This window comes from Netta rufina, assembly GCF_964035555.1.
Source record: "Netta rufina genome assembly, chromosome: 1".
In the NCBI taxonomy this organism is placed as follows: domain Eukaryota; kingdom Metazoa; phylum Chordata; class Aves; order Anseriformes; family Anatidae; genus Netta; species Netta rufina.
The window spans coordinates 124,101,177-124,123,930 of record NC_140123.1 but is presented as its reverse complement, the minus strand read 5'-3'; the positions used below and the strand labels follow the sequence as shown (position 1 = coordinate 124,123,930).

At 37.7% G+C, this 22,754-nt stretch overlaps 1 protein-coding gene across 1 annotated transcript in view; it reads left to right on the top strand.

The window, feature by feature from the left end:
* The window catches only part of MAN1A2 (mannosidase alpha class 1A member 2), a 139,142-nt gene that overhangs the window by 71,222 nt on the left and 45,166 nt on the right, over positions 1–22,754 (top strand). The window contains exons 6-8 of the mRNA XM_084304509.1: positions 17,683–17,777; positions 21,262–21,385; positions 21,818–21,911. Of these exons, the coding sequence (XP_084160635.1) occupies positions 17,683–17,777; positions 21,262–21,385; positions 21,818–21,911 (313 nt within the window). The remainder of the gene's footprint in view (positions 1–17,682; positions 17,778–21,261; positions 21,386–21,817; positions 21,912–22,754) is intronic.

The following is a 22,754-nucleotide window of genomic DNA, read 5'->3' as shown; positions in this document are numbered from 1 at the left end:
AAGCCAATTCCATCCCACTTTTCAAATTTCTGTTAAAAAAGATTGGAGATTTACACTTCTGAGTGCTTATCCAAAGGCGTGCTTAGATTGAAAGGATGCATATACCCAAAGACTTGCAATCACAGATGATTTTGCTCTTCCAATAACATTGTTGCAATTTCATGCCTCATTGCTTCACATACTTTAATGGAGCTGGAGGCTGACCCAACCTACAGATTAACTCATAGCTCTTCTCACATCTTAACAGCTTTCTATCTTTTCATCTGTTGCCTATGTCTTTTTACTTTTGATTTTATCTTTTTTTTTTTTATTATTCCTTCCTTTTTTTTTTTTTATTTTAGCCATTCTGTAGTCCACTACCTAAAACTTTAGGTTTCCTGCCGTATTTCACAGGTTAAGGTTTGATATGCTTTCAGGTATCCATACCTATTTTTTCCCTTTGTTTAGGGGACCACCACATACATATCAACAAGTTCTCATGGATTTTAAGCCTGCAACCCTAAGAGGAACCAGAAGAAACCCCGTATTAGTTGTCTTTTTATGTATTTGGCATTATCCTGGGACCCATTAATTTTCTTGTTAGGAGTGAGTTCATTTTGGAAGAAGAGCATAGTGACAGAGTGCAAATCCAGCAGGTATCCTGAAAAAATTGAGAGTACATTTTTCATCAAGTACTACTTTTCATCCTTATTGTTGTCAACATTCTTCAAGGACTGTGTCTACAGAGTGATCAGTTGCAAGCAGTCCTTTCTGTTGCACTGATTTATGTGGTCTGTGATAGAGGCCTAAACGAAAGAAGAAGCACAGAATTTTGCTACTCCATTTTATTTGTAGTAATCTAAGAGCTGAACAACTTGCGTTCACGGCAGTGAGTCTTTCTCTGCCTCCAGAATCTGTCAGGCTTAGGTCTGACATCAGAGATTACTGGCAGCTCAGTAAAGTACTAAGTCAAGTCCCTTTAAGTACTGAAAAGGGGCTCTTTCAGTACTTAAAGTGGGTTTATGAAAAAAAAGATGTAGAGAGAAACTTTTTACTTGGATAGATAATGATAGGACAAGGGGGAATTATTTTAAACTAAAAGAGAAGAGGTTTAGATTGGATGTTAGGAGGAAATTCTTCATTCAGAGGATGGTGAGGCAATCCTATATATAGTTGTAGATGCCTCATCTCTGGAGGTGTTCAGGACCAGGTTGGATGGGGCCCTGGGCAACGTGATCTAGTGGGGTGGCATCCCTGTCCATGGTAGGGGAGGTGGAACTAAATAGTCCTTAAGGTCCCTTCTAGCTCAAGCCATTCTATGATCCTATACTTTGCCCTCAGGGAGTGGTCCAATGTTGCAAGTCAACCTTTAAAACCGATAGCTGTGGCAACTCTTCAGGAAGACAGCCTTTATAGCAGCTATCACTTGTGTCAGAATAGCAGTGAAATTCAAGCCCAGTTACTTTACACTTTTGTCCTAACAAAAGGCATAAAAATCCCTGAAAGATCATCCCAAATATTTGTTTTGAGCAAGCTTCCAAATTTCATCTGGGTCAGCATTATTAACCTACCAGTTTTCTTCTGAAGACCCCCAGAACAGAAGCTTTCTTTTGCTATCAGACATAAGCAAGGAAAACTGCTTGTAGCAATTTCTGTAGCAAAGATGTTTCATGCAGAGTGGTCTCAGCTGCATGTGGTTTTTAACTTGTGTCAGGGAGCAGCTGGAGCTGTTAGGAGGCATTGCTGTTCTTACCTTTAGTGTAATGATCTCAGCAGCATAGTGAAGGATGATTCCTTTCCAAAAATCTGTATTTCTGTCACTTGTAGCTCAGATCACATTTAGTACTATGTGATCACTGAAGCCTTCAAGCACTGAGTAGTGCAGTCCCACATCATCTTTTCAGCTACAAACATTGATCCTGTCTCTGGATAACTTCAGCTGGATTGTGCCCCTTGGAGTCATCTACCGTGAACATGGAAAACCTCAGAGAAAGAACAATGATCCCTCATCTACAGGATTATTGAGATAGATCAATGCTATACCTCTGCACAAGCACCTTAGCAAGAACCCTTTTTCCCCAGTATGCAGATGGGTGCAGCCAAACACTGCCAAAAGCATGTGTTTGCCTGCATTTGTAAGGCTGGGTACTCCTTTCCCTTTCAGTTCCTTCTAACCACTTGAACAGAGACAGAGCAATCTCCTTTGTGTAAAGAATTTTCATCAATACATTTTATGTCTTTCCTTCTCAGAAGGCTTTTATTCTCTTTCTTAAATTTTGACCACTGGACTGATTTTTGCCACTTAAAAATATTTCTATGGCATCAGTTTCACCAGTGGATTTTAAACACTTAATAACTTGTCAAAGATTATTCCTGTCAAGTGATTATATATTATCTTTATTTTCCAAAAGAAGGACTCATAAACAAGCATTCACGCTTCATTTCTTTCAAATAGTTTGGCAGATAGGACTGCTTCTGGTACCTGAGAGACTACTTAATTTGCCAAGTTGGATGATTTCTCTGTAGTTTATCAGCATGAATGAGATAAGCAGGGAAACTTGAGACTTTTCAGTAACTGAAGCCAGTAGAGAGAGATCTGCCTCTGAAGAGAACTTATTGGAGTCACTTGTTTCCCATTTAAACTGTTGGAAACAGACTGCAGATCGCCATCAGGAGAATGAAGTAGCTGGGGAGAGAGACCTAACCCAGACCAAGAGAGTCAGAGGAATATGGTGTTACATGGATTTCTGTTTGTTTCACTGTGCACTTTTTCTTTTATCCATATTAAGATGGATCCTTTCACTTTGTGTGTTTTCATTATCTTTCAGAGATTTGCCTTTGAGAAACTAAGTTTTTTGAGTCTGAATAACTCAAGACAGTTGACAATATTTAGCTGAAATTTTGATTTGAATGTTTTTATATGTGACATCACCTTTTGTAGTTAATACACATTTGGAATAATCTTAGTTATGTCTTTTTACAGACATGCAGTCGTTTCATGTTTTCTTACTATTTCTTCTTTAACATTGGGTTTCAGTGTGTAAGCTTAGGTGTGTGGGTTGGTTTTTTTTTTTTGATCCTCAAGAATCATTGCTTGTTTGAGATGCTTGTTCTGTGGGGTTTAAAAATTGCATCATCACAGGTGTATTTTATCTGAGGTGCCAAATTCAACTATGTCTACCCACAAAAGAAAACCTGTCCAGTAGGTGTGTGAGAGGCATCTGGTTCTTTGGACAAAATGGTGGATGAATATCTGTATCTGTAGTAATATGATATTGAAAGGAGCTTGTTACTAGGCTGCAACTCCAGAATGTGTTCACTAAGGTCGTTCTTTTGAGTATAGGTTTCCCCCTCCAAAGCATATGTGCTGGCTGCATACAGTGCCACAGGTGCTCTTCTGTGCCAGATCTGACATGAATTTGGTCACTAGGTCATAGGTTGTTTAGGAAGCATCATTCTGTCCTGCAAGCGCATAAAATGCAAGCCCAGCCAGAGGGGAGATCACAAAGGAAGAGCAAGTCATTACTCGCCATCTGTACAGCAGGCTGTGAAGGTGTGTGTGTCTAACACCTGTCTTTACATGCACCCAGGATGAACCTTCTATTTTTAATCATTTCTGTACAGTGGTACTGGATGTGTCCTATAAATGTTTGCTCATTAAGGTATTCACTATTCTTTGTAAGAGAACCTCTTATACTAATTTCAGGCATCATCAGTTGAGTAGTGGATAAAATACAGGAGATACTTGCTGATCTAGGTTTGCTTCAATGAACAGAAGCACGATGTTACATGTGCTTGGCTTTACCCTTTCTCAGAAGTTAGTATTCTGAGGGCCTGTGACCCTCAATTACAGATTAGAGTTCTTAAAACTCTGAAAAATCCAGTACATGTTCTGAAGCAAGATGAATCAGAACAAGAAGTGCTGTAGCTGGTGTTGGTCTCTGTAAACTCAGATGTAACTCTCTTGACTAGCATCTTGTGGGAAGTCTGTAATAAAACCAAACATGGAGCCCATGGCATCTTGCTAGGCCTCCCTATAGAAGTTCAGCAGCAACTATTTGCAGTAGGATTCTGGGGTTGTTTCCAGTTGTTGTGTGTTCTGGTTTGTAAAGCAAGTGATAAGCAGGATTAGTAAGTGATACTTATAAGCTTTGCTTAGAGTTTACTTGATAGTAGCCCATAAAAAGGTTTGTGAGGTATGCTGGAGTATGCCCCGTTTTGCTGTTAGGAGAACTAAGCATCTTATCTAGCACGAACAGCATTTGTCTGTGGAGAGAGTCCTTAAGCTACTTGTTGAACTACTTGCTTTTTTCATTAAGTGGAGCTTCACCAGTTAAAACTTCTGATGTGACTGGTAGCATAAAATATTTCTGCTAGCAGTAACACATGGGATGACAGAAGCCTGAGGATTGACAGTGTCAGTTGTTATGGGGAGTACACTACACTCACACTTGAGAACTAGCATCAAATAAAGAAAACAAAGCAAATATTATTCTAATAGCTGTTGTGTGATGGTGGCTGGAGGACATTTTTGCCATTAAGACAGTTATTGTCTGCTGCTGATTTATTAATACAATAAAAGGGATAGCATACTGTTTTATTTTTGAAGAAAGTTATTCATGACATCTGCAATATGAAAAAGATTAATGATTCACTGTGCTTGCGTATGCCAGCAGTTCCTTTACATGGTTGTTTTTCTCCTTTTTATAAACACCATCAAAATGACGCTTCTTTCTGGGCATGATACTGTAGCTTGTTTGGATAAATTCAACCTGAAATCTGTCATTTAGAATCGAGAGCAAGAGCTGTAATCTGTCCAATGGTCCGTTAACAAATAATCAAAATAATCCTTTCAAGGATTTTTTTTTTATTTTTTCCAGGGAACTGACATGCAGTGTTTCTCCTGTTCAGGAAAATTCCTTAGTAAAATTGTGTTATTTACACCAGTGGATATCCCTGACAACTGACCAGCATATGTAAAATCTAAGTCTTCAGTAAGCTAATATATTTTGTGAACTGTTTTCACAGTTGTCTTGCCTGTGCTTATGAAGGGGCTTATCAAAATTAAGTTTGTCAAAAAGTTAAAAACTCAGAAGAGATGACAGCATTGTGTACGTCCTGTCCAATATTTTCAGTTTATTGCCATGAGATGAGCTGCTTTTTCATAAATGATCCAGACAAGTCACAGGTCTTTAGCAACCTAAAAAAAAAATGTTTTATGGAGTTTTAAAGCAGTGCCATGTGTATGCCCACTGTAGTGCGGATTATAAACTTCGGACAATTTCTGTTTACTAGGCTTGTAGTAAACATTTTTTTGACTGGCAAATGATACTTCACCTAATTTATTGCTGAATCTTAGTACTGCATAACACCAGAAGAGGAAGAAAGGAAGAAGAAGCTGACTTTATTGTAATTTTGTTGACTCTACTGTAGGTTGAAATGAAAATAGGTTTGCCCATTGGTGTAATATGCCTTAACCTTAAAGCATTAGAATTAAAGGATAAGCTGTTTTAACAGTAAAAATAGGATAACTATGCAGTGATAGCCACTCTTAAAACTCTTAAATAGAATCATAGAATCATAGAATGCTTTGGGTTGGAAGGAACCTTAAGGAACTCATCTAGTTCGAACTCCCCTGCCATGGGCAGGGACACCTTCCACTAGACCAGGTTTCTCCAAGCTCCATCCAGCTTGTCATTAAACAATTCTAGGGATGGAACTTTGACAACTTCTCTGTACAACCTGTTCCAGTGTCTCACCACCCTCTGAGTAAAGAATTTCTTCCTTATGTCTAATCTAAGTCTACTGTTGTTTAGTTTAAAGGCATTCCCACTCGCCCTGTTACTGCACTCCTCGACAAAGAATCCCTTTCCAGCTTTCCTGTAGGCCCCCTTTAGGTACTAGAAGGCCACTCTAAGATCTCCCTGAGGCCTTCTCTTTTCCAGGCTGAACAATCCTAATTCCCTCAGCCTGCCTTCATAGGATAGGTGCCCCAGCGCTTTGATCATCTTCGTGGCCTTCCTCTGGACATGTTCTAACAGGTCCATGTCCTTCTTGTGCTGGGAGCCCTTGAGCTGAACACAGCACTTGAGGTGGGTTCTCACGAGAGCAGAGCAAAGAAGAAGAATCACCTCCTTCAACCTGCTGGCCACGCTGCTTTTGATGCAGCTTAGGGTACAGTTGGATTTCTGGGCTCTAAACCAGTTCACATTGAGCTTCTCATCAACCAACATCCCCAGGTCCTTCTCCTCAGGGCTGCTCACAATCCATTTTCCACCCAGCCTGTATTTGTGCTTGGGATTGCGCCAACCCAGATGCATGACCCTGCACTGGACCTTGTTGAACCTCATGAGGTTCTCCCAGGCCCACCTCTGAAGCCTGTCCAGGTCCCTCTGGAAGGCATCCCTTGCATCCACTGTGTTGACCGCACCACACAGCTTGGTGTCATCAGCAAACTTGCTGAGGGTGCACTCAATCCCACTGTCCATGTCACTGTCAAAGACGTTAAGCAGTGCTGGTCCCAATACTGATCCCTGAGGAACACCACTTATTGCTGATCTCCACCTGGACATTGACTGTGACTCTTTGAATGCGACAATCCAGCCAATTCCTTACCTACTGAGCGGTCCATCCATCAAATCTACGTCTCTCCAATTTAGTGACAAGGATATCATGCAGGAAAGTGGCACATGCTTTGCACAAGTCCAGGCAGATGAAGTCAGTTGCTCTTCCCTTATCCACCAATGCTATAACCCCATCGTAGAAGGCCACCAGACTTGTCAGGCATGATCTTCCTTTAGCAAAGCCATGTTGGCTGTCACCAATCACTTCCTTATTTTCCGTTTGCCTTACTGTGGTTTTCAGGAGGATCTTCTCCATGACCTTGCTGGGCATAGAGGTGAGACTGGCCTGTAGTTCCCTGGTCTCCTTTTTTTCCATTTTTAAAAAAGTGGGTTATGTTTCCCCTCTTCCAGTCAGTGGGATCTTCTTTGGTCATGTTACTGTAAAGGGTTATAATTGCTAAGAAAGAATAGGTCATTTGTCACTACCTGCATGCCATGTATTTCTTGATGACTGTGTCTATTAGCTTTTTGCTCCCTCTTTAGTAGTGTTAACTGTCATGCTGATGGGCACTGATAACAGCAAGCATGGTATCGTACCTGTGATTTTTCCACGTGTTTCATTTATTTGCATTGATGTTGACATTGTAAATGCTAATTTCTACTCACTGAGTTTTCCTACAAGAACTTTCCTGAGAAGTTTAGCTTCTGCACTGGAGGTTTTCACACTTGATCTCATTCTGAGAGGAAGTATGGTGTTCTCTTTGGACAACTGAGAGCACAGTTCTTCTGGCTGGATTGTTTAGGCTGCCCTTTTCCCTCTAAAACAAGAATAAAATTCAACTCCAGACATGATCACATTTTAACACAAGGCATCTTTGGTTTTGCATTTTGGAACTTCTTTGCATTCAGTGCTAAATTCCGTCTTTAAAAAGGAGTTTGAATATTAAAACAAAAATAAAAAAGGTTGCTAAGCAAAACTACTAAAACTAGCAAGAATTCACTAACAAAAGTCGTGTTGCCTCTAAGCATATGTACACCTATCATGTGATAAAACTGAACTCTTCAAATCTATTAGGTATCAAGAGGATGCTAAGCCATCTGCAGTGGTTACCATATTACGGTTTAAAAATTGGAAAATCAGCAAACAAATTTGCACAAAAATGACCGAGAAGTGCTCTGGCCTAGGAATTATTATTTTGTTTTTAGTTTCAAAATCCAAAATTTCAGATACATGCCTAAACCAGAAGAATGTTTATGTTCAAAAAGGTCATTTAAGGTGACCTAGGTATCTGTGAGTCAGTCCATTTTCACTCCTTTTTCCCCACCCCAGGAATTCAGTTGATGAGATCATCAGCATAAAAATGATTTGGTAATAAAATGGCTCACATCAGAATGTACAGCTGACTGTTAATTTGCCTATGTTGCAATGGTAAGTAAATAGAAAACTATTGAAATTCAGTCAACTGGTCAATTTGGCTTGTACAGTTGAAGTCAGTTTTAATGTTACCAAAGATGTACATGCAGGCTGTTAGTTATAAAAAACGAACACACGGAAAACAATGACCCACATTGTCCAGACCAACAGAACAAGGGAATGTGTTTTGAGTATTGTGACTGAAGAATATGTGGAATTCGCAGAAGACAAGCAGCTCAACTCGAACTTTTTATGTGAAATCCTGTGGCAAAAGACCTGTAAGCATTTGGATTTACAGAACAAGTTTTGAATATGAGGAGGAATTTACTTCTGTTTAAGTCATTAAAAAAAAGGCCAGTGTTGGTATGCTCTAAACTTATTGGAAATCATGTTTTAAAAAGGATGTGTAGAAACAGCAGAAGTAGTAGAAAAATCATCAAAAGGTAGAGGAATCTCCTGTACACATGAATAGTCAGTCAATATATCATAGGTAAATCAATCCAGGTATGTCACTCTGTCAGCAAATAGTGTTTAAAGTTAAGTTGGTAATTATTCTTTATTTTATACAGAAGTTGAGATTGTTGCTTTGAGCCTTTTTGATTTTTTGATTGCATGACATAAAAGAGGAAAATCCTTGTTACATCTGGCTGTAAGATCTATAAATTATTCTTCAGGAGTTTAGGATATTTCTCCTACCATTTTTCAAAATAAAAGTTTTTTCTAGTGTCTTGCAGAATTTATCCAAATATGAAGATTTGGTACTTAGTAATTCATTGCTTATAGCTTGTGTTGACCATGTGATTTTTTGTCAGAGCTTGGACCTAATGCATGCATATAACTGTGAATAACCTAACTATGTCTGCAAATATATAAAAACATGCCAGTTCATCCATTTAAAAAAAAAAAAAAAAAAACACAAAACCAACAAAATGCTATTTACTTGCTTTCAGGTGCAATGTAATGGACTGTATTTTGTATCTGACATAGTGTGAAGGATATGTTTTTGTAAATGTAAAAGCTATGTGTTTTTGTTTTTTTTTTGAATATTTTGTTTCTAGAGTGTGATTTTTGCACTGTAATCTGTCACATCATACCAATGGGAGGAAGGAGTCTGTTTATAATGAGTGTACATAGTGTGAAACAATATGTAACTTCATCTATGTTTAACTTTTTTGTAAAGGCAAATACAGTCTAAGGAGGACTGAGTCATTTCTGGCAAAGTCTAAAGGGGAAATCAAGATTGATTTGAAATGGAAAGCTTGGCAGCACATTGAAGAGAAAGAGGAGACAGGAATAACAGAAAGTAGAAACTGATACAATGTAAGCACAGCTGAAGGACAAAAAAGATGACATAGTACAGAAAAGTATATGTGAAAATAAGATATTTGACGTGAGTGGAGAATGTATTAGGAACAAATGTTGCCAAAAATGCTATAGATTAATAATCAGAGGTGGTAGATAATTTTTATTGCATGAGAAAGACTCTTATAAAACTTGTAAATATAGCATAAATGGCTTAATTACTTGATTTCAGAACTGTTGTTAGGGTTCCTAATACATAGTTTCTTTCTAGAATCTACAGAGATACTGGATCATCAGTTGGGTTGGAACCCTTAGGAACATAGTACAGTCTTGGTATTAGCAAAATAACAAGGATCATTGATAAAAAACAAACTGAAAAACCTACCAAGATAAATTTCTACTGTTTACTTTGTCTGAGTGTGTTTAGCCAGGAAGATATGTTGAAAGGCAGATACGTTAGGGTCAATTCTAGGTCTGAAGAATCTGCTCTGGTGATGAGAAAGTGTTTTTCCCTATTAACCCAGGCTGTTCCTAGTACTCTTGTTTCTTGTAGCTAGACTCTTGTAATTCTCTTCATGGTCTCTTGTTATTGTCTTCTCTGCTTTGTCCTTCCTTCCATTCATATTCTGGCCTTCCTCCTGATGCCTTCTTCTTCATCCCTTCTGCTCCTGTTCATGCTCTTTTAATTTCTTCTGCCTGACACTTTGTGTGAGGTGGGAGACTGGAAGGCCTGCCTTTACACTTTTGCTTCCCTGCTGGTAAAGCTCTATACTGATCTTCTGCCCCTTGATGACTGTTTTGTTTTGTTTCCTGTTGGCCATCCAGATATGTTTTATCTTCCTCATTCTGCTTTCTTTTTTTTTGTTTTAAGTCAATCCTTCTTGCTGCCTGCAACCAGTAGGAGAACACTTAAGCCAGATGCCAGAGATTGTGTGCTCTCACATCTGGTTCCCAGTGCTACTCTGGCTCCCACAGCAAGAAGAAATCACGTGAATGGAGAGGCTCTTAAAAGCCCAGTTGTGTCTTTGGAGCATGCATAGGTGTGAGTGATTCTGTTTGGTATGTTGTACAAATGCAAGATTGTTGCTTCTAGAAGGTTACTGATCTAACAGGTTAATACAGCCTGTATATTTGAACTTACAGCAAAGAAATCGAATCTGAAAAGAAGGAAAAATAAAGCAAAAAAAAAAGCCTGGACTCAAAGCAACTTTCTAATAAAAATAGAAGACAGAATTAATTCAAAACAGCCATGAATTTTGGCTCAGCTAGGCAGGATGAGAAACAGTATATTATCTCTTACTGGAATGATCAGATCTAGGAGCCGTTTATATGCCAGATTCTCATAGCACTTATTCTTAATTTTAAATGATTTGCGATGTTAGCTGACTGGTATGAAGTGTATCAGATTTGAAGGTCCTTTAAAAATGAAGAAAGTGTAACTTTTCTACTCATGAAACCAATGCCAAGGAAGTAAACGGAAATGATGCAGTTTAATTGGGGCACTATTAACCTGTGCCAGGTAATTTAAATGTGATTAGCTGGTTGTCCAGTGCATGCCAAACTTTTACATTTAGGTCTTATAGAGCAAAGATTTTAAATATTTCTAGTAAGTTAATTATGCACAAGCTTTTTATGTAGATTTTTCAAAAATATCAGTAGTGTGAAACCAATGAATATTTCATTAGATCCTAAGATGCTATAGCCAACAGTAACTAGATTCTTCAAGTCTGTTGTCCAGGAAAGCAGCTTTGGAAAACTTTAGTAAAAGATAAAGATAGTATCACTTAAGAATTCTGTTTGCAAATCCTTCACTGCTGGTGGTAAAAAAAAAAAAAAAAAAAAAAAAAAAAAAAAACCTCCATAATATTTATTATCATATATTAAAGAAGCAACATTTGAACATACAAACATGCTCCTTTGTAAAATATAAATAGGGAAAATTGTAGTCAGCCAGATAATCTGTTTATCTGGATTTAATTGATGCAGTTCAAATATTTTTCTTCATTTATTATTCTGCTCAATTTTAGACTGTAGCTGAATTACATGATCAAATAGGCATTTAAATGTTTTTCTGTGCAATTCTAACATAGGAACTACCAATAGGGTAGTTTTTCTAGGTTGTCTGTTCCATTCAGATCAGTTGATACAATGGGGTATTTTTTTGCCATATCTTTTACTGGTACTTTACCTTTGCCTGTGTTCAAAATCCCACAAAACATGACCTTTTATTTTTATCTCAAAAAAGTGTAGAGCCTCTAGGAAAGAAGAGATCTGGAGACTTGGGTTATGAATAGACCTGTACAGTCCTGCAGGCTTTTCTGGGCTTTTTGTTTTAGAAATGGAGTGCAGAGTGCAATTGCAACTTTTTCCTTGAAGTCAGGATAATTCTAATACAACACGTTAAGAATTTTTGCAAGCTAGATAGAAATATTAAGGGTAACTAGGCTTGCATAACCGTAATTTTTAGAACAGTCAACTGTTCTGTCACCTGAGTTCATGCATCATCTCGAACTGGACAGACTTTATTACCTTCCTACCATTCTTTCTTTCAAATTGTTTACAAAAGTATATCTTGCAGAGAGGTGTTCAGTATGACTTTGTTTTATAAAAATATTTGTCTGATGTGTAGTGTCACTGGCTAAACAAAATGTTGGCCTAGTCTACAAGTTTTGAAAATATAGCAGAAAATTCTCAGAAAATTCATTTTCAAAGGCACTTTTCCTTTAGTTAAAAAAAAAAAAGCAAACAACAACAACAACAAAAAAACAATTTGACTTTAGAGATTATCATTAAACAGAAGAGAGGGGCCCGGATTAAAATAGATGCAGGAAACAGCAGTTGCAATACATTCAGAAATGTTGACTTTGCGATTGGTGAATTACTAATGTGGTTTTTTTCTTGTGTTTTTTTTTTTTCTTGTTGTTTCTTTCTTTCTTTCTTTTTTAAAGATTAAACATTTCATAAAGTATTTCTTGTTTCCTGAAACCAGTAAATCAGCAAATCATGTAATATTTATGGGTGAAGTATTGTCTGCTCAGATGAGTTGTTCTTGAGATACCAGAATTCTCTTACACAAGAGGACTCTACATCAATAATTGCATAAACAGAAGTAATTGATCCCAGACTTCCATAAGGGTGAATTTTAGCAGTGTTCTAAAATTTTGAAGACTGTTGAGATTAAAAGACCCATACCAAATTCCATTGACTGTCTGTGTAAATTTTTGCATATAATTGCCTCATACCTTACAGAAGTGCAGTGATACTCTCTGCCTTGACTTCAGGAAGGCTTTTAGCACCATATCACATAAGATCCTCACAGAGAAGCTGCTGAGGTATGGGCTAGATGAGCAGATAGTGGTATAGATTGAAAACTGGCTGAATGGTGAGGCCCAGAGAGTAGCGGTCAGTGGCACAAAGTAGTGAGAGGCCAGTAGCTATTGATGTGCCCCAGGGGTTAGTACTGGGCCCAGTCCTGTTCAACATGTTTATTAATGATCTGGATCTGTTGAGCATACCATTGGCACATTCGCAGATTAAATTATAAGGAGTCACCAGAGGGTCACACTGCCGTCCAGAGAGACCTAGACAAGCTGGAGAAATGGGCTGACAGGATCCCCGTGCAGTTCAACAAAGAGAAGTGCAAAGTCCTGCACCGGGGAGGAGCAGCCACGTGCACCAGTACATATTGGGGGCTAGCTGTCTGGAAAGTAGATAGGCAGAAAAGGACCGAAGTGGTCATCAAATTGAAAATGAGACAGCAATGTGCCCTTACTGCAAAAAAGGCTAATGGTATCCTGGCTTCATTAGGTCAAGTACTGCCAGCAAGTCAAGGGGAGTGAGTGATCCTTCCTCTCTGCTCTGCTCGGCAACTGTGAGGACACACTTGGAGTACTGTATCCAGTCCCGGACTCCCAAGTTCAGGAGAGATGTGGACATACCAGAAAAGGCCATGAAGATGACTTAACAGACTGGAGGGTGTCTCTTATGAGGAAAGGCTGTGAAAGCTGGGACTGCTTAACCAGAAGGGAAAGCACAGGGGTAATCTTATAATAAAATATAAATATCTATGTATAAATTTGTGAAGGGAGGGTGCAAAGAAGACAGAGACAGTTGACATCATAGTCCAGATTTAAGCTGATTCTTGGTGAACTTTTTTTTTTTTTTTGACTCTTAGAATACTGAGATGGGTTTGGGCTTTTCACTTCTGTGTTATTTTTTTCTGTCATAGAGAAATTAAAATAAATTCAGAGACCATTCCTTTCTAGGACAAGTCTTCTCTTGTCTAAAGACTTTGTCTTTTAGAAGCACTGCATGTTGTTCGTCAAGTACTTGGTAATCATTACAGCTCACCAAGACACATATGGTAGTGTTTAATAGCATTGGCAAATATTTCTTTGTTAAACCTCTGCTATGACTCAATATACTTCCACTGCTGAAAAGTTGCAGTTGTATTTATGTAATTCTGCATCTTTTTACCACCAAAAATGTTGTAGTTTATAGCTGTCTTGCTAAATCTCACATCATCACAGATTTACTTTCTCCAGGACAAATTCTAGATGCGACAGACCTCTTCAATCATTACTCACAAAGTGCTTTTCCACTTTTTTTTTCATACTATGATAGCTGAAATGTTACCTCAACCTTTTTGTATCTCCCTCTTGTCACAAGACCTTTCTAATGAAATCCTTGGAATTTATGAGAAGCAAATACATTATAAAGAGGTACCTATTTCTTCGTAGCATGATATCCCTTCTTTCAGTGGGGAACTCTCTAGGAACATTGTAAAACTCTGGTGTTCCCAGTCTTATATAGGGGTGTTGTGTGTCTTTGGAACTTAAAGCTGTTCACCTGTCTTGCAGGCTTTTTATTCTAAGCCTTCATAGGCAATGAAACAAATATGCTTATTAAGGTAGCTATGTTTCTTTTTGCAATAATGCTACATATTTTGGTTTTCAGCAGTAAATCATACCACTAGTCCCTATCTCTGCTCATGCAGAAAGTCCTAACTGACGAGTTGAATTTTAAATGGGTGGTTATCCACAAAAAGACTGTAAATAGTTCAGTAATGCATATTGAATTCCAAAGGTAAAAAGATAACTACTTTAGATTGAGTCAAGATTTTAGACTGTGCCAAACAATATTCTCAGCAGTCTGAATCTATTGGTGTGAGATGCTCTGTTCATTATCTGCTTTCAGTATTTGAATAGGCCAGCCTTGACATCTTACTTCATGCTTCTGTTATTTTGTATTCTCCATGACCATGGAAAACACAGTTTATTTCATTTTTCCATGTATTGGCATTGTATGGACTGAAAGGTTACTATCTTGTCTTCTCTTGAACATCTTTTCTGTAGGCTAAATAACCACAGTGCTTCTACTGTTTCTTAACAAGGTCTAATTTCAAGGCATCCATTCATTTGGGTTCTTCTCTGTTCTTCCTGCTTGTGTTGTTCTTGAAATGCAGTGCCTAACAATGGGGAACTGCCAAGGCTGAAACAGAATCTATCAGTTCAACTTCTTCAAAACAAACAAACAACTCATGCTTACTATATTATAAGTGATCATGCTGTCTGCTGTCATAGCATTATTTACAAGTTAGGGCCTCGTGCATTTACTGCTGCTGTTGTGGTACGTCTGAAATTTATTAGAAGGAGCTGTTTAAGTTAGATCAGCAGAATACTGTGGTCACATCTGCAGTCTCTCCTACAAATGACATTTCATCTACCACTGCTTGTTTTATTTCCCTCTTTTCTCTACCTTTCTACAAATGTGCTCTTCTAGTTACTTTGCTCTGATAAAAACCTAAGCAGCTTTCTCTCCAATCTTGGAGAGAAATGAGTATGCATAGATAAATGCAGTATCAAACATTAGGTTGTTTTGTTACCAAAAAACAGCAGTGAGAAATTCATAGGACTCTGAGATGGTGGTGGGGTTGGAAGGTACGCTAATATGAAGTAATGGCCTATCTTCAGTTGAATATAAGTGTTTTATTTGATGAGAAGGGTAAGGATGGGCAGTTTCACCCTTTGCCACTAAATAGTAGTGCTCAGAGTCCTCAGTTCAACAGAGGTGTCAGGAATGTGCCTCTAATCACAGCAAGTTTTCACAGATGCTATTAATATCATTGTCTGAATTAACAGTCGCTACTTTCCACTGGCTTTCTGTTTTTTTTTTTCACATGCTGAAATGGCTGGCACAGTGGCTATATTGCTTTCCCTGCCCCTGTGTAGATTCATGTACATTTTGCTCAGCTTAGCCTGTGCTTTCTGCACTGTTACTAAAAAACCGCTTCCAATATATTGTTTTTTCCTAAGTTATTGTAGTACATTTCATATTGACTAAAAGCTGGATAGTAGTACATAAATAGGTAGCCATTGGGAATATTCTTCTAGTGAGGAAGTTTCTAGGAATATTCTCCCACTGAATATTCTTGCCACAATTTTTCAGTAATTTTTGTAATAAGAGTAATGCAAACAAATAATTGTATGCGTAGAGTTTTCAAAAGGTGCAGGATCCAAAAGCTGAAGCTAATAAATTCATGTCAGAGACATCTTTCCAAACTATGTACCGTTTAAGTAGAACTTATAATTCTGTTCTGGAGGTGTTGAAATTGTTCTGCATTATAGAGGTAACTCACTGCAGGTGGTGATAGCAGTTCTATCAGGTCTTGACCCATCTATTAAAAATCTAAAATTTCAGCATGAATTTTTGACATACATTCATAGATGCGAAGCTGCTAATTTACCAATGCCGAGGCAGAGCTTTTAGTTTTCTTCAGGGTTTCTTTTTTTTTTTTTTTTTTTTTTTTTTCAATTACCATAGACTCCACCTGTATTATTCCTCTTACTTATACTATGCCTTCCTATTTTGACTTGGGCCTTTATTCAAAGTCAGAGTCTCTGAATTTTACCATTAAATTTCAGCATGTTTTCTCACTGTCTTTTGTCAATATCATTGCTGAAAATCATTCAAGCCACGTTGCCTCCATTACTTCACACTTACATCAAATCCTATTTTGATGATTCCAGTATCCACTTTTTCAGTTTAGACATACTTCGTCTTAGAATTCATTTAGAATACCTCTGTAGAAGTTTTTTCCTGGCTCATTGCTTTCAGATCCACCCCCATCTCTTCATACTCCACTGCATCAAATGCAGTTAGATGTCATCTTTAATATTCTTTTCTGTCTATTTCATGTCTTACTAGTCACCTTCTAAAATATTAAGATATTGATCTTTTCCCACCTTCATATGAAAAATGAGAATAGTCTTGATTGCTTATTTTTCAGATTCCCCAGGCAGCATCTTTTCTCTTTTCCTCCTCTAGACTTTAAAAAAGGAAGAAATCATTTTTATAAACATAACAGAGCTTTCTTGCAGTCCTTCTTAAAGCTTTTAATTCTCTTCATTACAGAATATTGGTCAGCTAGTTGATAATACTGTCTTTATAGTATGTCCCTGTTGTATAAGTAATTGTAGAGCATGGTAGCTCTTTTTGTTAAATGTTTGTGCAGTGCCTCAGCAGATGAATAATGTTATCTCCTAATTAAGAAGATGCTTTTGCAGAAATATGGTGAATATTGACAATGAGTTAATTGATGTGTGTGCTAGCAACTAGCTACTAAGACCAATTTTATGTCATTGGCATCTGCCAAGTATGCCTTCTTGGAAAAGATGCTTCCTATAGGCTTAGCAGAAACTTTCTCCAAGTTACTAATTTAACTAATGAACATCAGGCTCTAAATAAAGATACTACAGGTTTATGTTCTGAAAGCACATTTTTTAGAGAAATGAAAAACAACAATGGAAATTAATTTTGTCCGGTCAGTAAATTGTATGACTAATCAAACTGGAGAGGAAATACTAAGCCTGTTATTTTTCTTCTGTATTATCAATGAAATAAAAGCTACAGGAAACTGCGCATATTTGGTTTTGCTTAGACAGTGTTCGTAAAAAGATAGGAAATCTGTCTACACTAAATATATTGTTAAAGAGATTGTAAGTTTGTAAAAGTTAAAACGCTTGTGTGTCAGGTGGAGGAATTGTCTTGCTTTTAGCTCCAAAATATAAAGTATGTTCTAAAGACTGCTGTACACAGTGTTTGAAACTCTTAATGTTGGTGGAAGGAGGTGGAGTGAGGATTGATATCCTTCTTTCATAGGAACCTTAGCAAAGTTGCTGGTGAGCATGGAGGCAAAGTCATTAACATAACGAGTTTTCTTTTCATTTCATTTTCTTTGTTCAAATCTTAATGATATTCATAAAGTGAACAAGTGAAAATAAATGAGAAGTTAATGCATTATCTTTTTTTGCAACATAAAGCTTTTCTTAGATGAAGTGGGTGGGGCAAGGAAATTTCAGTCCTTATAGTTCTTGGAGATAAATCAGAATTTGTAACTATTTCCACTTTATCCTACTATCTTAGGTTTTCAAGATCAAAGCAGTGCAGCTGGCAGGAAAACTTCTTCCAGCCTTCAACACGCCTACAGGTATACCATGGGCAATGGTGAATCTGAAAAGGTAACGAATTTTCTTTTGTGTTCTCTGTGTTTTTCCCCTTCCTCCAACTTAGAATTAGTAATGGCATATGTCAGTTCTTCTAAGTAGTGCAATTGTAGAAAATGATGACAAATTGGTATTTCTGGAACTTAAGAATAATGTTAATAGAGTTCAGAGCATCCTACCTCATTAACTGCAATAATTTGTGACCATTAATTTTTTCCCTGATTCTGCAGTAAGAATTCAACATGTCATTAGAACATACTGAGTTTATTATGCCATATGTTGTCCTAGAACTTAATGATTAGTTGTTTAGTCATCACATTCCTATTAAAAAACAAAATTGTTTACACGCCGTGGTTGAATTTACTGATTTTTATGCACTTTGTGAGCTGTATGTTACTATGAGAAATCTCAAAAAGTTTTAGGATGCTGAAGATACTCAATCATGATGATTCATTTTACAGTTTGGCTTAGGTATAAAGGCTAGCGTGCTGAAGTCCACTATGGTCAGTTGAGATGGATAGGCTCCTTTGATGGCTGTTCAGCTGAATACTGAACTTAGGTGGTCTGAATAGCCTTGTGGAAGAAAATTGCCTTGTCTAATTTATCTTGCATTGCTTGTTCAATTCTGGGTTTTCCCTCAAATTTTGAAAGCATTTTTTGACACAAGACATTTTTTCTATTTTATCATTGTGGTGCCAAAATTTTCCTGTTAGTGCATTCACTGTCTCAGTCTCTTGGTAGCATACAGAGCCAGCTGGCATCACAGCAGAAAATACAGTGGCTGACATGCAAGGAAGCAGTGACAGTAGCATGTGTATGTGTGAATGCTTATCATGAGGCTAACACACACATAAAAGGCAAGGCCTGAAAGACAGATATGAAAAATTAGCAACTTGTGTTTTATTAGATTTTGTATTTTTCATGAAACACTTTATTTTCTCTCTCTATGAGAGTTGAGCCAAAAATAAATAAATAAAAAAAACAACACAAACAACACAGTTTTTGTCTCTATACAGTCTGTGAACAGTGGTTACTGTATTTTTAAAGATGTTCTGTCTCAGGTAAAGCTACAATTGCTGTTCCATTACCAATGTTTTTCATTTACATTTTTCCTTTTTCTAATTGTTATTATTATTAATATAATATATATAATTAGAAAATTATATAAAATTACTAAATTTATTATTAAAATTATATAAAATACAATTTAATAATAATAATAATAATAATAACAATAATAACAATATTAAACAACCACTCTCAATTATATATGAAAAGGCCTGGTAGTCATGTGAAGTCACTGGCGACTGGAAAAAGGGAAACATCACTCCCGTTTTTAAAAAGGGTAGAAAGGAGGATCCGGGGAACTGCAGATTATTGAGCCTCACCTCTGTGCGTGGAAAGATCATGGAACAGATCCTCCTGGAAGCAATGGCAAGGCCCATGCAGGACCAGGAGGTGATCCGAGACAGCCAGGATGGCTTCACCAAGGGCAAATTGTGCCTCACCAGTCTGGTGGCCTTCTACTACACAGTAGCTGCATCAATTGACAAGGGAACACCGACCAGTGTCATCTACCCGGACTTCTGCAAGGTCCATTTGACATGGTCCCAGATGACATCCTGGTCTCCAAATTGGAGAGAGATGGATTTGAAGGGTGGACCATTCAGTGGATAAAGAATTGGCTTGAAGGCCACACCCAGAAAGTGGTGGTTACTGGCTCTACATCCAAGCAGAGGCCGGTGATGAGTGGTGTTCCCTAGGGCTCTGTCCTGGGACCAGTACTGCTTAATATCTTTATCAGTCACATAGATGATGGGATCAAGTGCTCCCTCAGCAAGTTTGCAGATGACACTAAGCTGAGTGGTGCAGTTGATACAACAGAAGGAAGGGATGCCATCCAAAGGGACCTGGACAAGCTTGAGAATTGGACCCATGTGAACCTAATGAGGTCCAGCAAGTATGAGTGCAGAGTGCTGCACGTAGGTTGGGGCAACCCCAGATATGAGTGCAGATTGGAAGAAGAACGCTTTGAGAGCAGCCCTGCAGAGAAAGACTTTGGAGTTCTAGTGGATGAAAAGTTTTATATGAGCCAGCAGTGCACTCTTGCAGCCCAGAAGGCCAACTGTATCCTGGGCTGCATCAACAGAGGAGTGGCCAGCAGGTCGAGGGAGGTGATTGTCCCCGTCTGCAAGGGAGGTGATTGTCCCCCTCTGCTCTGCCTTTGTGAGGCCTCACTTGGAGTGCTGTATCCAGATCTGGGGCCCCCAGCACAAGAAGGATCTAGATCTGTCAGAACAGGTCTGGAGCAACTCTCCTATGAAGAATGGCTGAGAGAGCTGGGGATGTTCAGCCTGAAGAAGAGAAGGCTCTGGGAAGACCTCATTGCAGCTTTTCAGTACTTGACGGGGACTTACGAAGAAGATGGAGAGCAATTTTTTGCTCAATCAGGACAAGGGGGGATAGTTTTAAACTAAATTACGATAGACTTAGATTAGATACAAGGAAGAAATTCTTCACGCAGAGGGTGGTGAGGCACTGGACCAGGTTTCCCAGAGAAGTTGTGGAAGCTCATTCCTGGAGGTGTTCAAGACAAGTTGGACGAGGCCCTGGGCAACCTCATCTAGTGGGTGGCATCCTTCCCATGGCAGGGGAGTTGGAACTAGATGATCTTTAAGCCCCCTTTCAACCCAAGTCATTCTATTTTTCTATGATAAGTAAGAAGACATTCCTAATTGTAATTTTACTGGTAACTGAAATCTTGTATGAAAAAAAGTAGAAGGAATCTCCTGGAAAATATGGCTAACAATAAATTAAAGGACCTAGTCCTGCAAGCTGGTGAAAACTCACAGATTAAATTAAAACAGAGGTAATTTAGGAGTTAAGAATTAACACATGGTATCTCTTACAGTGCAAAAGATCTATGGCATGATAAATTCTGATGGTTCCTTATGTGAATCTGAGAAATTCATAATATTCTGCCTACCGTAAACATACAATTTTCCTAGGTAGAGAGAAATAGGGCCCACTCCCATCTTGCTCAAGGGTCTAACGCTTACTTTAAGCACAGGTAAAGGGAAGACAGCAAATACCTGACAGAAGATGGAAGCTAATGCTGCCACACTTAGAAGTATACTTGTCTCATCTGATAATTGCTTTTGATTCTTGTTCTTAATAATATAGAATGAATAAAAAACAATTGAGAGATTGGATCCAGCGTTAAGACATTGAAATATACAATATCTTGATGCACAAAAATATAATCACGGGACTTTTTATCAATGACACTATGTTTTGTTTTGTTTTTTCTCTCCGACTTATACCACCAAATCACCAACCAGTCTACCAAACCACAACTCCAGTAATCTTGAATACAGATTAATATTTTGCTGTTACCTCTTTAATTTTCTGCAGTAGTTGTACTAGTACCGTGCACAATAATTCTGATTTTTTTTGTCCTTTTTTTTCCTGATTTCTGCATGTATTTCTTGAAAATCAGTGGAGTGGGTCGAAACTGGGGCTGGGCTTCCGCAGGAAGCAGCATCCTTGCTGAGTTTGGTACTCTACATATGGAATTTGTCCACCTCAGCTATTTGACAGGGGATCCTGTGTATTACAACAAGGTAGGTCTCAAATTCATTTTTTAAAATCATATAATTGTCTTTTTTTTTTACTGTTTCAGCATAAATTGCATTAAAGGAAAGTGCCTCCTGTATTGCGTTTTGTAATGGATTATGTTCTATCTGCATTCTTGCTAGCAAGTAAAATCTTTTGTACATGTACATGTATTTCTATTACCAAATAGGTGACTTTTTAGAAATTTATGACAACGGAAGATTTTTTTTTTATTTGTTTCAACGTACATTTAAAAAACACATTTTAAAAAGATGTTTGTGTTTATGTGTCAAACCTTTAAAAAAACAAAACAGAAAGCCCTCAAGAAAGCTTCAGATTATGGATCAGATTATGAAAACTTCTGAAAAAAAAATTTAGATTTAGATGCAGAGAGTTGGTGAAAGATGTTAGTGGTGAAACTGATTCTTGATTTAATTTAGGTCATGCACATTCGGAAGTTACTTCAAAAAATGGATCGTCCTAATGGACTTTATCCAAATTATTTGAATCCAAGAACAGGCCGATGGGGTCAGCGTAAGTATTCTTATTTTATTCGTTCGTAATTAAAGCTCTACTTCTTTCTTTGATGCTGAGTTGGAGATCAGAAAATTTATTCTCAAGGGCATTAGCAGCACTGCTTGAAAATATGAAATGTAGAAGAATTGCTTAGACTTTAGATTTCCTGAAACCAATTTTTGCAAATCATTCTCTCAGAAATCATGCAACTCATTTTTATATGTTCTGACAGCAGCTTCCTACCAAATCCAGTGCATATCTTTTACTTCTGTCTGTCAGTAAAATCTTCGGTAATAAAGAATGAGACAGAAAAACAGTTCCTCATTTTGATTTTGTTCCTGTTTTTTTTTTTTTTTTATCTGTAGCCACCTGGTTAGTGGATTACTCTTTGCAGGTGTAGTGTAAGATACCGTTTATAGGTGACTAATTATGCATGTTTGTGCTGGTTATGTTTGAAGTCTTTCATCTGGTTAAATATACTTATTATATTTAATATAATACATATTTCACCTGGGGAAAGTATATTTACATATATTTCTACATACATACATACTTTCACCTGGTATTAGGGACTGCAATTTTTAAGGATCATTGTTCTTCTTAGTGACATGTGAAATGACATAGAATCATAGAATACCCTGAGTTAGAAGGGATCCACAAGGATGATCAAGTCCAGCTCTTGGCTCCAAAAAGAACTACCTAAAAATCAAACCATATATTTGAAAGCATTGTCCAAATGCTACTTGAACATTGCTTCTAGCAGGCTTGGTGCCATTACCGTTGCCCTGGGGAACATACTGCAGTGACAGACCACCCTCAGTGAAGAACCTTTACCTAATATCCAACTTGAACCTTTTCTGA